The following is a 12,896-nucleotide window of genomic DNA, read 5'->3' as shown; positions in this document are numbered from 1 at the left end:
TTCTTGTTGTGCAATGTATTAGTCCATAGTTTTCAATAAAGAAGTGTTTGGTTTTAGTCGTAAGTGGCCGAACGCCATTTCCCCCTTCTCGTTTACTTCCTGTTTATGTTTATGTGTGAACTAAAACACTTGTTGAAAACTATACGGACTAATACATTGCACAAGAACTACTGCCACCTCTCTAACATTTGGGGCAAGAGAGAGAGTAAGGTATTAAGCACCTACGGTAGCTTATATTTAGCATTTGTACTTTCAGCTACATTTGTATATTTAGCTAATTCTGAAATGGTGTCTGCAGTGTACACAGGGGTGAGGGCACTTTTAAACTCTCGTAGAGAAATATACGAGAGTTTAAATGATAACTCGTGTGTGTGTGTGTGTGTGTGTGTGTGTGAGAAAGAGAGAGAGAGAGAGAGAGAGAGAGAGAGAGAGATGACAAATATAGGAAACAGAAAGTGGAAAATCAGTTTTTTAAGATCAGTGCTGATAACCGCCTCTTCACCAGACCACACACAGAGGAACAATACTGTATGGACACACACACACGCACACACGCACGCAGGCACACACGCAGGCACGCACGCACGCAGGCGCGCACGCACACACACACACAACGCATGCACGCGCGCGCACGCAGGCACACACACACACACACACACACACACACACACACACACACACACACACACACACACACACACACACACACACACACACACAGACAAACACACACATACCTGTGTGTATTCCTGGGTGGGCTTAGCTTGGCTGGATCCATTGAGGGAAGTTTCCCTGTGTACGTCGCTTCAGGGTACAGGTGTAGTTGGATCCCTCTCAACCCCATACTGTAGCTCATTGCCTCTGTAACGAAGCGCCTGCTCTGGTGACAGAAGTAGTGCGTGAACTATAGACGCTATATTGTACATCTCATCAGCTGAGAGCTCCTGTCACCCCACAGGAAGCACATTTATATAGAGGGTATAATTAAGCATGCATAAAGTGGGTGAGTGAGTGGCAAAGTGAGTTTAACGTTGTTTAATGTAGTTTAATAATGCATTCAGATGTAGGACATTTCTGTTTGGATGTATGGGCTGTAATGGCCACTCAGTAGGCGTTCCCGCATAACTTTCCGGGTATGCTGATGATGTCACGCGCATACCCTCTATTATGTCAATTGTACTACATCATGTGCACCAGTCGTTCTCAAACATCTTATCATATTCATCATTTAGCACTCTGTCTGCCATAAAGAATAAGGATAAGGTATAATAATAAGGAATAATATGTATAGCTCCTGGGGTGACCAGGGGCCTGATGTCACGTGATGTCACAATGACCTGGGGGCTTGCCTGGGGTGAGCGACAGGATTTGAGTTAGGTGACGTGACAGAGTGACGGGGATTGTGGTTTGGGTGTCAAAATGTGAGGTTTCATAGTTAGGTCGCAAATAAGATTGTTATTGTAGCCTAATATTTATGCACTAGGGACCACCACCTGCTAAATTGGACAAAACCACTAATCTATTCCTATCGTTCCACAGTTAGTGGACCTATTTATGTACCTATTTATGTACTCTACCTATTTATGTACTCTAGAGATTCTAACTTATTTTTCTGTGGAATTCTCACTTAACTGACCCAGTATGCTTTTACTGCGAGCTCTGGGAATTGTATTCTACATGGCAACTCATCCAGAACAAGAGACTGTTTTTAATTAAGATTTATTTAGGCATTTTATGCTTTATTCCTAATAGGACAATAAAACAAGGGCAGATAGAGACGAGAGACAAGCAAGACAAGCTAGGGGTCGGAATTGAACCCGGATCCGTGTGCTGGCTGATCCATCTTGCTGGCACCCATGTTGGCTTTTTGCATATAGGCCTTTGACCACCCGAGAGATGGTTGACAGCAGGAATGTAGACGGTACCAAGGTGCGCAGTGTAGGTTAGCGCCCCAGCCTGTGTCTGCCGTGAGGAGGAAGCCCAAAAAACCCACGTGAGGCCTTTAGGAGGGCCATTCAAGCTGCAAGTGGAGCCTGCGGCACCACCGTTTCCCTGCCGGTGGAGCCTGCAGAATCCACCACTCCCGAGTCCCGAATGAAGTGTCATGGTGCTGGGAATCTGGTGCAACGCACAGGTCCTGGCTGCACCTGGTGAGAGCAGGAGTGGACCTGGTGAGGCGTAGGAGGTGCCCGGCCAGAAGTCAACCCAGTGCCTAGTCCCTCCATCCCTGGTTTTTTCCTAATAGGACTGATCGAGGGTATAGCTACTGGGACGTAAGTCGGGACTTGATCACCCTGGCTGGGTCACCTGAGTGAGGGGTATGATGTTGTGAGACCCGAAACCCAGAGGACCTTGGGATACATCACTGAGGATACGTCCCAGGTGCATCCATGCAATGTTTTTTAGTTCCGCTATGTTTCATCAGTTTCAATTGAAACAGACCTCCACCCTCCAATCTCTGACTGACCCCCGGCCCCTGCCACCCTTGGCCACCTCTCTCGCGCACTTGGTGGGGACTTGGACTTGAGACTCGAGACTCGAGACTCGACTTGGACTCGAGTCCCGATTTTGATGACTTTAGACTTGATCAAATCAAAAATAGACTTGGACTTGCTTGGGACTTGAATGCCAAAGACTTGAGACTTGACTTGACTTGAACGCCAAGGACTTGAGACTTGACTTGACTTGAGCCCTCTTGACTTGAACATTTTCAAGTCACTTAATACTTTACAGCAAGCCCAAATAATATTAAAATGTTTAAAAAGTGTAACGTTTTGGAGAAAACAATGGCTTGTTTTTGGCTTGTTTGTTTTTGGTCGGTTTGCTTATTTCTCTCGAAACATACATGATACATACAAACGATACATGGCAACGCTGACAAACTCACAGTCCCATTGACGGTAACACAACAACAACGAGACAGGAGGACAGCACATAAATCGCATTGTAATTCGTATTGATTCCCCGACATTAAAGTATCAGTATCAGTTCAATACAGGACACATCTTTTAATTTCTGTTAATTTAAACTGGTAACCTTAATCATGTAGTAGTCGTAGTGTATACTAGCGTCGCCTGTGTTCCACGTGTTGCACTTGCACGTAAACAAACACATACCGGCTTCACTCCTGCCGTCACCGTCGCTGCTGCTGGAGGTCTGGGTGAATAAAATGACGACTCCAGCAGTTATAGTTTATGGTTTTAAAGATTACGTGGTGGAGGACAACAAGACAAGAAAAGCAGTATGCAAGGTGCCAAAATCACCGATGCAATTGCAACTACCTCGAACTTCAATCGGCACTTAAAGAAGGTGCTCAAAGAAATGTAAGTGGATCCAGATATAAGTAACATAAGCTAATGTTCTACAAGTTCTACAAGTGGTTTTTTTGTCCTTTGCTGAAAATATCTTACACATTTGGGAAGAGAAAGTTATAGAGACAATGTGAGTGAGTTACAGCCCTGATGATCTGTTGTTTTGTTTTGGAACAGTGAATTAGAGCATCAGTTTATAATGTTTGATTGTATTAGAGTCTTCCTTATTTTTGTGCACAGTTTAAGTTTCTTATTATTTAAGTTTATCTGATTATCTTTTGTATGACATGTAAAATGGTTTGGTAATGTAACATTCCTCTTCTACCCTGGATTTGAACACGGTTTCAGTGCAAGTAATGACATTTCACTGTAATTTTATTGTAATAATAATAGCCTGCTTGCTCAGGGGAAACATTGAATTTGTGTCAGATCCTGTGTCTCGGTGAGACATGACCTTTGACATGATCTAAATGTCTCAATAGAAGAGCAGAGAGACAAACTACAACCACCCCATTGTACAGAGTGGTGCTTTTAAACCCTGTCCTCACGGAGGAAATTGAAAAGTACAGTATCTGCATTATGTTGGTGGACTCCAGAACCCTTGTTTAATAATAAATGCAATTTGTGGAAAATGCTCATGATTTATGTAAATCTTTACATATCATTAATTCATTAGTATTATGTCTTGGTGGGACTTGTTTGGGACTCGAAACAAAAGGTAAGGACTTGGTTGGGACTTGAAACAAAATGCTTAGGACTTGGTTTGGACTCGAAACAAAAAGTTCAGGACTTGGACTTGACTTGGGACTTGCCTGTGTTGACTTGGACTTGACTCGAGACTTGAGAGCAAAGACTTGAGACTCGACTTGGACTTGCAACATAGGGACTTTGTCCCACCTAGTTTCTCCCACAATGTTAAGGCTGCGCACAATATAGAACAGTCAAAACTATTTGACTATCTAGTATCTATATTGACTATATCTATCAATATGCCTGTATCAACAGAATAATTATGTCAGGTAATATGGGGGCCTCAAATTTGGTCTTGAAACGGGCCTCCAGATTCCTAAGGCCGCCCCATTTGTCTAACCATAACACTAACTCCAAACCTAACCTAATCACAATCCTGTTCTAATCATATCCCATACACCAGAACACCACAATAATCATAATCATAACCCCTAGTGACCCCAATTGACACTGTAGCTGCATAGCCTGACATAATTTTGGACAAAGTAAACTAGACATGAAAGAACGTAGGCCTACAGTAATTATCCCAGGCTATTCAGCATGGAAAACAGCCGTGAACACAGTACAAGATTTGAAAACAAAGCTACATTCTCACAGTCAGGGATTCTGATTCATATTTGTCCCCATCTGAACTTTGCTAATGAATATAATCATTCATTCATTAAATTTGTATACAAACCTTGGGGTTGCATCGAAGAAGAGACCCTCATTTTCCCTGCTCAGTGATCATTAGCTGAAGAGGGATATTATACTGTCCGTCCGTCCGTCCGTCCGTCCGTCCCTACAGTATCACGTGTTAAAAGCTTGCAGATCTACTATTTTAAAAGATCTGCTATTTACAATTTGTATCATTTCATATTGCATAATGGGGGGTTGTACAACTCTAGTACTAGACTCTAGTACAACTCTAGTACTAGACTCTAGTACAACCCACAGGGAAATAAACATGTGGCATGTGGAAGCTTTCTGGTTGGATTTTTTCCATCCCTGCAATTCATTACACACTTTTTGTGCTATCTAACTTGAAAACTGGGTGCTGAATCCTTAAAGTATAGTTAATTATAATAAAGCACTCCAAATTCAGTATTTACTGCAATAGACTTTTCAGCCAAGATGCCCTTCCTCAGTCTGGGCATTTGCAATTCAACAAACACTGAAGTTGTGAAACTGCCAATGCACATGCTGATGGGTGACACACTCTTGTGTGGCAATACATAATCACTGTGTGGCAATAAATAATCATTTGGAGTGCTGTCATTGCATATTGTCATTCATTTTTTTTAATTCTCAGTTGATCTCAATCAGCAAGTCTACTTAACAATGCACTTGCTGCAGTAATTTGTCTTGGATTCACTATTTATTCTGTATTCTGTTTGTTGTTTTAAGTGGAGTTTATTTCCACAGGGTAAATGGAATGAAAGTAATCTTATATGTGCATTCCCTTAGTAGGAAGAGACAAAACAAATATTTGATATTTTAAGTTATAATCACCCAAAACATTAGAAATGATTTATGATAATGACATTGCCCTATAATCAAGGTAAATAACTCCTACTATTTGGATATTGATCCAATATTTTCCACTCCATCAGTCCAGTCATATTCAGAATCAGAACATGGATATGGAAATTGATTGAGTAAAGGTATATTCATGCCATATGATAAAAGCATAATATTGTTTCAGGAATCTGCATCAACAACCTGGAGGGTTAGGACAGACAAGCTGAAAGTTCTGTTCATTGAAGTGCAGAATCGGAGCCTGTGCAGACGCGATGACTGTATGGCGAAAACAAAAGTTCACCTCACACATGCAACTGTGCATACGAGCCACATCGTATACAATACACGTACGTATCAGTGGACTGTTAATGATTATATTTATTCATTTTAAAAGGTATGCATTTAGCATGGTCAGGTCCATATGTGGATTTTGTGATCCATATTTTATATGTTGTTAGTTCTCTTGCTGTGGGACTCCGGTGGACCTCTATTTTAGTGGTAGGCTACTGGTCACTCCTGACCAGGCCCACCCAAAACGTCAGTTCTGGCTTCGCCACTGGTCCACTGTCGTCTTCCTATAGCCATTACTACGTAACCAGTTGTTCGGTATAATGGCGTGCATTTAATAAAACTTTATTTGTATAGCGTTTTTCAAGGTTCTACAGTATTTATAGCCAACACAAGCTTATTGGATAACTTGTAACAACTTGTATGGCATTGCTGTAGTACAAGCTCTCCATCTTTCTGGATAATAAAATACATTGCAATACAACATCAATGTATATAATTAAACATCTATTTGGCACATTTACTGTACATGCCATGTCTATCTTTATTTGTTTGTTGTTTTTCAAACTCACAGCATGAAAAGCTTCACAAGGCAATCCAGTTAAAAAGTCATTAAATTATATCAGAATAAAAGTGAGAATAAAAGTGAAATTAAGTGGATGATTGTAAAGATAAACAAATAGTGACTAAATAATATTGATCAATCATAATTTCATTGTGTTTACATATAAGCACATGCACAGTGTCTCAAGAGGTACAACATTAATAAATCACCTGTCACTCTTCCACAGCCATTACTGTTAATCATGCTGTTAATCAAGTTATTTGGTAGGTGAGCATATTTGAGGAATGGTGTTTAAACAACTCTTATGCAATCTAAATATCAACAAGGCCATTTTTATCGTGTACCTGTCTGTCAGACCAGTGTGGCAGTAGCCTATTTGTTCCAAGTTTCCAAGTAAATGTAATCTGTGTTATGTAGCCTACTTTTCTATGCCTCTTCTATTGTTGAAGAGTGAAACAAATACTATTTCGGGGTGTTCTACTGTTCTACTGTTCTTAAATGTCTTCCTTTGGATATTTAGAAAATGCTCACACTACACAACTTTATAATTATAGAAAAACAATTATAGCTTGTGTTTCATTTTGCATAAAACTCTTTCCAGGGACGGACTGACTGTTGTTTTTATTCAGACAATGCCCAGTGGGCCGACAATTGATTTGGGCAGGTCTGATTGCCTCAAAGATAAATAAATTGCTTCCTGTGTATAATAAACTCATCACAGACTCATTTAAATCAGTCTTTCCTCAATCACTCTCTTCCTCTCCTTCAGCTGCTCCACTGGAAATCTTTTGGTCACGTATGGGCCTCCCCCGTGTGAGGCAACCAGCTTGTGGACACCCGAGAGCAGGTCTTTCACCTGAGGGTAGCTTAGGGCATTCCTGGAGTTCCTCCATACATTCAGAACGTAATAGCGGCTCCCACACTTCCGCACCAAATCCTGGAGACTTGCGTGGGCTCCGGCTACATAGTCATTGATACTCTGAACCTTGTGCTGCTGCTTGTCGTTGCGATGCGTGAACAGGACGATTGCGTGTTCCGTAAAGCCTCGACCAAAGATCTTCTGCAGGCGGCTTACCATCTCATTCTCGCCCTGCGTGAAGCGCCCCACCTGAATAGTCAGCAGGAAGATATGGGGGCCCGGGAGGGACAAGGCCAGACAGTCCTTCACTTGCTCCATGTTCTCAGCCCCATCCTCGTCCCACAGCTCGGGAGTGTCCACCAGGACAAGCCGTCTGCCCTCCGCGAGCACCACCTTTCTCTCGCAGGTCAAGGTGGATGATGGGACCTCCGGGAAAGCCTCGTTGATGGAGTATTGATTGCCAACCCTCTCTGAAATGAGGTTTATGGCAGAGGTTTTCCCGCTGCCAGACATGCCCAAGAGGATGATTGAAGTTTTCTTTCCGTTGCCGTCTTATGTGAGCAGATCACATGAAATTAAATTAAATGAAAAGAACACAGTTATAATGAGTGGAAGAAAATAATAATATAATTATGTTGATGTCAGATGATGATTATGATTTATTATTAATATTAGTAGTAGTAGTATTGGTCGTAGTGGTAGTATAGTTAGAGAAGTAGTAGTAGTAATAAGTAGTAATAATCAATATTACAGTAGGCCTATAGGGCAGGCTACTGCTGCCCACTGTGCAATAGGAGCAGTTGGTTATCTATTTTGCATAAGGGAAGTTTGATATAATTTAGATTGATTATTTATCAAATGAAATGCATATAAAGCATCAGCGATATCACTGCTTTATATACATTTTTGATTTATGAGTCTTATGACTCATAAATATTCTGAATATTCTGTACTACTAATTACTGTAGGCCTATGTGCAATCATTCCTGTTTCTTACAATATAACTATACTACCCTCTAGTGGAGAACGTACACGCTAGTTTGTACTGTAAATCAAACAATTCATTTTAAATTTAAGAAATTTAGATTTAAGAAATCATTCCAGATGTTCAATATGGATAAAGGCAAAATGACGGTTCATATATATTTTTTTTGTGACTTCAGAAAATGCTATTAAATATTTGGGGTTTTTATATTTACAAATTACTCCAATGTTAAATCCAAACACAAATCAGCTGGCAAAAATTACATTTGGATAAAAACATTGAATGTATGAATTTCACTATTAAATAATAACCTAGGAGACATTTCAAGCCTCCTTTGAAGGGTCACCTTTGTAACTCAGGCAACTGTGCAGACGCAGAGCTAATGACGGATAAACAGGCTAATCTCATGTCATCTCTCACTCATACCGGTACCTATTATCTCAGCCATGCATTAAAAATTATCTTGGGATTGTTTTATCTGGTTTTAACCTCCCTACTCGCAGGTTTAAAAACAAAACAACAACAACAACTAACAAACTAACCAAACAAATTATTTAAATACTTTTGGTATAGACTGTATAGACATCTTACTGTTTGTTACGTTCATCTGCATTTGTAACATGGCTCCATGGCTCGTCGCGGCCTCCTCCAGGCTTCCTCTCTTTGCTTCATATTGCCTCTTCTCGTCTGCCTCCCTCATCCTGTCTTCGGCATGCTTAGCCTTCAGCCCCTGCATCTCCCTCCCCCTGTCCTCCTCTCTCTTCTGGAGCAGTTCTTTGAAGGCATGTTCCTTCTCCTCCGCTTCTTGTAGCTTCAGCGTCAGTATCTTCATGGATGTATCCGCTGTGTACCTACTCTTGGCTTCACTGTGCATGTTCTCTGTGTAACCGCTCATGCCATTCTCAGCCAACATGAAGTCGAACATCTCCAGGAGTGGGAGAAGCATATCGCTTGTTCCAAGTGTTGTTGTGGTGAGGCGGCAGTACCTTCCATCACTTACATTTATCAGCTCCAGGAGAGCGTCATCCAACATGTCAACAACTGCCTCAGCCTCCAGAGAGAGAACGATGAGGAATTTCAGCACTTCAGGCCCATAGCGTGCCTGCATGATCTCCATTATTCTTCTCTCCCTCTTCGTGTAACGTCCATTTTGGATCAGCAGAAGAAATGTACTGACACCCTGACTGCAAGACTTGAAGCAGCTATCCAATGCCTGACTGATGCCTTCCTCTGTCATGTCTTGTTTTAAAACAGCGCTGTGAAAGCTTACTGATCTGGAAGCCACTATCAGGTCACAGACTTCAACCGATCCTGTTGAACTGAATCTTGGCTGCTGGACTTCATCGATGTAGCTCTTCTGCACAAGAGATTTCAAAGTAGACCACTCCTCCTCCATGGACACAACCACCATCATTGGCTTCATTTCAACTGGTTCTGTCTGCAAAGCAACATTGTAATGATGATTAGGGCCACATTTGGAAAGGTTATTTACAAAACGTGATAGTAACCTGCTTTAAAGAAAACCATTGTAACCCTCCCAGTCCCACTCATCCTTACTCATGTTTTCCTTACTGTTGGTTAAATAATCTATGGTTGCACATATGGAAGGGACTGTCAGTTAAAAGTATAACATAAAAGTTATAACGTAAAAGTGTACATTTGTAAATAGTTGGCTTACTATAATTTTATGGAATACTCAAGTCTCAAGCTGAATGATGTAATGTAATAGAAATATAGTTTCTGAGAGAAATTAGTTGTCATAGCATAACCAAAGGATGAAACAAACATTCAGGTAAGAGTAGAGAACAAGTAGCCTACAGAAAACATAAAACTAGTAAAAATACTAAATAGGGTAAGAATAGGGGCATCTAATGTCAGTAAATGACATTGATGTCACCCTATACGTAGTTCGGTCAGGTTTTCTAGGCTGGAACCATTTGTGCACCTGTCTGTATGTTCGAAACCGAACATGGTGGAACTCTTTTTATTGTATATTTCTTTCTATATTGTTTTTTATGTATTATATTGTTGTGTTTTTTGTGATATGGATTCCCCTGAGTCTGAAATAAAGATTGAATTGAATATAATATAAAAGTCAGTGTGATGATGACTTTGCATCTGACATGGCTCTCTGCGCATGGGCTAATAGATAGGTAGAAATAGAGGCGTAGGTATGTGCGTTCTATCACTAATAAAAACAGTAAAACCATTATTGTTTAATAGCCTCATTCTCTAGCCATATTTTAAGGTTTTCAGCAAATAATTAGGAATAAAAAAATCTATCTGTCTAAATTATCAGGCAATTATGAGATTTTCTTTTGCCTAAGTCATATTTATCATATAAATCTGTACTGCACGTACCCAATTCGCTGATAACAAACTATCATTACACCTGGGTAAAACTGGGGGAACTGGGGGAATACAATTTTCGGGTTTATGATCCGGTCGAGAGCGGATGGTAACTTAGGTCATGTTGCAGTCACTGGTATTACTCCAAATTCCCTGTGATCAAGGGCATTATAATTTCAGAGCCTACCCAATAAAAGCCTTGATGCAGCGTATTTATCCAGCAAGTTTCTTCAAGTACTTCTTGGAATAGTTTGTTTGGTATATCAATCTTTTATTCCAACTCGTAGTGACTGGCAAGACTAAAAACAAACAGGGGGGGTCGGGGGACCAAAACAAAGCGACACCGAAAAAACCGGAACTACCTAACCAGAATTCTTTGAGGCAGACACATACGGGTATTTCAGGGCGTGGCACGGCGTGGCAAACTGCCATTGTTGTTTATGGCTAAAGACCATTGGAATTGCATTATTTGTGTGTTTTTCTTTTTTTACGATCACAGTGGCGATTTAGGAACACAGACCAGGCTTTTCTCTGAGGTGGAAAGTCTGGTCAGTCTAAAATAAAGCCGATCTGCTTCACAATAAAAGTGGATGACAATGTTGTCACAAGAAACCTACCTGGTTTGAATTTTAGAGGCAATGTTTTTTCAGTGAGAAAATGGCAACTAAAGTTATCAAACCAAACCATCCCCCGTTTGGGGCACCCTGAGGGTCTGGAAGTTCTGGGGACCCCCCGCGGACCCCCACTCAGTTCACACGGGTGGGATTTTCTAGGGTGGGATGGCTCAGGGTAGAGAAAGAAGCTTACGAGGAAAGTTCGCCGATGTCATTTTCTCTACCCTGCAATTCCAGTCGGCAGATTTTGTCACACTGGGTGGCAAACTGCTGCCGAAACTCTGGTGGAAGAAAATTGGAGTCAATGGAGCCGAGTGGACAAGCATATGAACAAACACTATTTCTGAATGATTGAGACCACTGGAAAATATTAGCTTCTGGAAAATAAAAGAAGACATATTATACATTATTGTCTGCTGTATTGCTTTTCTATGTGTACACTGTAATTTTATAGGGGTATCTAAAGTGCACAAAGTACATTTCTGAACGTACCAAGTATCGCGAGACTTTCTACCGTTATCTGTCTGCCAATCAAATCTCACGATACCTTTGAGACAGAAACAATACCTGCAGCTGTTTAGATGTACTGTGATTGTTAACATCGAAAAGCAAGTTATTAGAAAACAACCTGTGATATGTCTTCTTTTATATTCCTGAACCGATTATAGGCCTATGAGAAAGGTCTTAATCATTCGTAGTGTCTGTTCTGTTCATGAGCTGGTCCAGCCGGCTCCATTCACTGCCATGTATTTCATTGAACTTGCGGTGCAAGGTTTGCCACCCATGAGTGTCATTGCGCATCCCTGGCGTCATGCAATATGATTAATATGTACAGTACATATAGGCATGTAAGCTACTGTAGATACTAGGTTATAATTATGATGTATTTAATACAATCTATATTGTAGTACAGAATAATAGCTAGATTAGGTCTACTTAACTTTCCCATATTAACATTATCCTTTTTTCTGAAACCTTGCCAAACATATAGGCTACAACAAATAGGCTCTTATACCTGCCAGCCAGTGCAAAGATAAACATGAATACAAGTCAAGACTCAAGACTAATTAATTGTTCCTGTAATTCATTGCATAAACTACTTACCGTGTCGGTGTCCTGCACTGTCCTCTGCTGAGTCTGACTCTGTTCCAAGTGTGGCTTAAGTTCCTTGTTAGATGAATCTGATGTCCAAAAACTGGATTATCTCGTTCTGAAACAGGTGCTAAAATTGAAAATGCTTCCTTCTCTCTCTGTGTCTCTCTCTCTCTCTCTCACACACACGCACACACACACACACACACACACACACACACACACACACACACACACACACACACACACACACACACACACACACACACACACACACACACACAACAAGGAACAACCTTGCTTGAAATGACTAAATAACCAATTATTGTCAAATACAAATTTGAAATCCATTCGAGTCAAATATTTGGCACCATGTAAACTAATCAAAATGCACTCCCTAGACTAAGGCCAAGGAAAAACTTTTGCCCTGCGATTCATAGCAGCAGCTGTTGCTTGTGTGAGGAAGTATTTGGTGTTTTTTTTGGATATTGCAAATTTTACCCAAATTTCACGGAAATCAGTACACATTGTATCTCTATAGTCATGTGATCAAGACGAGTCAGTTTGATTTCTTTAGAACATC

General features: G+C 40.8%; 1 protein-coding gene across 1 annotated transcript; it reads right to left on the bottom strand.

Annotated features, from left to right (window-relative positions):
• Nucleotides 1-6,671: 6,671 nt before the first annotated feature.
• LOC310877559 (uncharacterized protein) lies at nucleotides 6,672-12,367 on the bottom strand. The gene is made up of 3 exons (XM_083791467.1): nucleotides 12,326-12,367; nucleotides 8,850-9,696; nucleotides 6,672-7,824 (listed from the first exon to the last, which is right to left on the bottom strand). Exons 2-3 carry the CDS (start codon nucleotides 9,679-9,681, stop codon nucleotides 7,142-7,144), a joined length of 1,515 nt encoding a protein of 504 aa, XP_083647593.1. The 5' UTR covers nucleotides 9,682-9,696; nucleotides 12,326-12,367; the 3' UTR covers nucleotides 6,672-7,141.
• Between the last annotated feature and the right edge of the window lie 529 nt (nucleotides 12,368-12,896).

The sequence above is a fragment of the Protomyctophum parallelum genome (assembly GCF_964188405.1).
Source record: "Protomyctophum parallelum genome assembly, chromosome: 20".
In the NCBI taxonomy this organism is placed as follows: Eukaryota; Metazoa; Chordata; class Actinopteri; order Myctophiformes; family Myctophidae; genus Protomyctophum; species Protomyctophum parallelum.
The sequence above is the reverse complement of the archived record's forward strand: the minus strand, read 5'-3'. Positions and strand labels throughout refer to the sequence as shown.

What these genes read in the sequence shown, in the direction of transcription:
- LOC310877559 (XM_083791467.1), bottom strand. Translation starts at nt 9,681, where the DNA reads ATGAAGCCAATGATGGTGGTTGTGTCCATGGAGGAGGAGTGGTCTACT. An exon ending in GCAGATGAACGTAACAAACA is followed by an intron (nt 7,825 to 8,849) that starts GTAAGATGTCTA and finishes TGCTCACATAAG; the next exon opens with ACGGCAACGGAAAGAAAACT.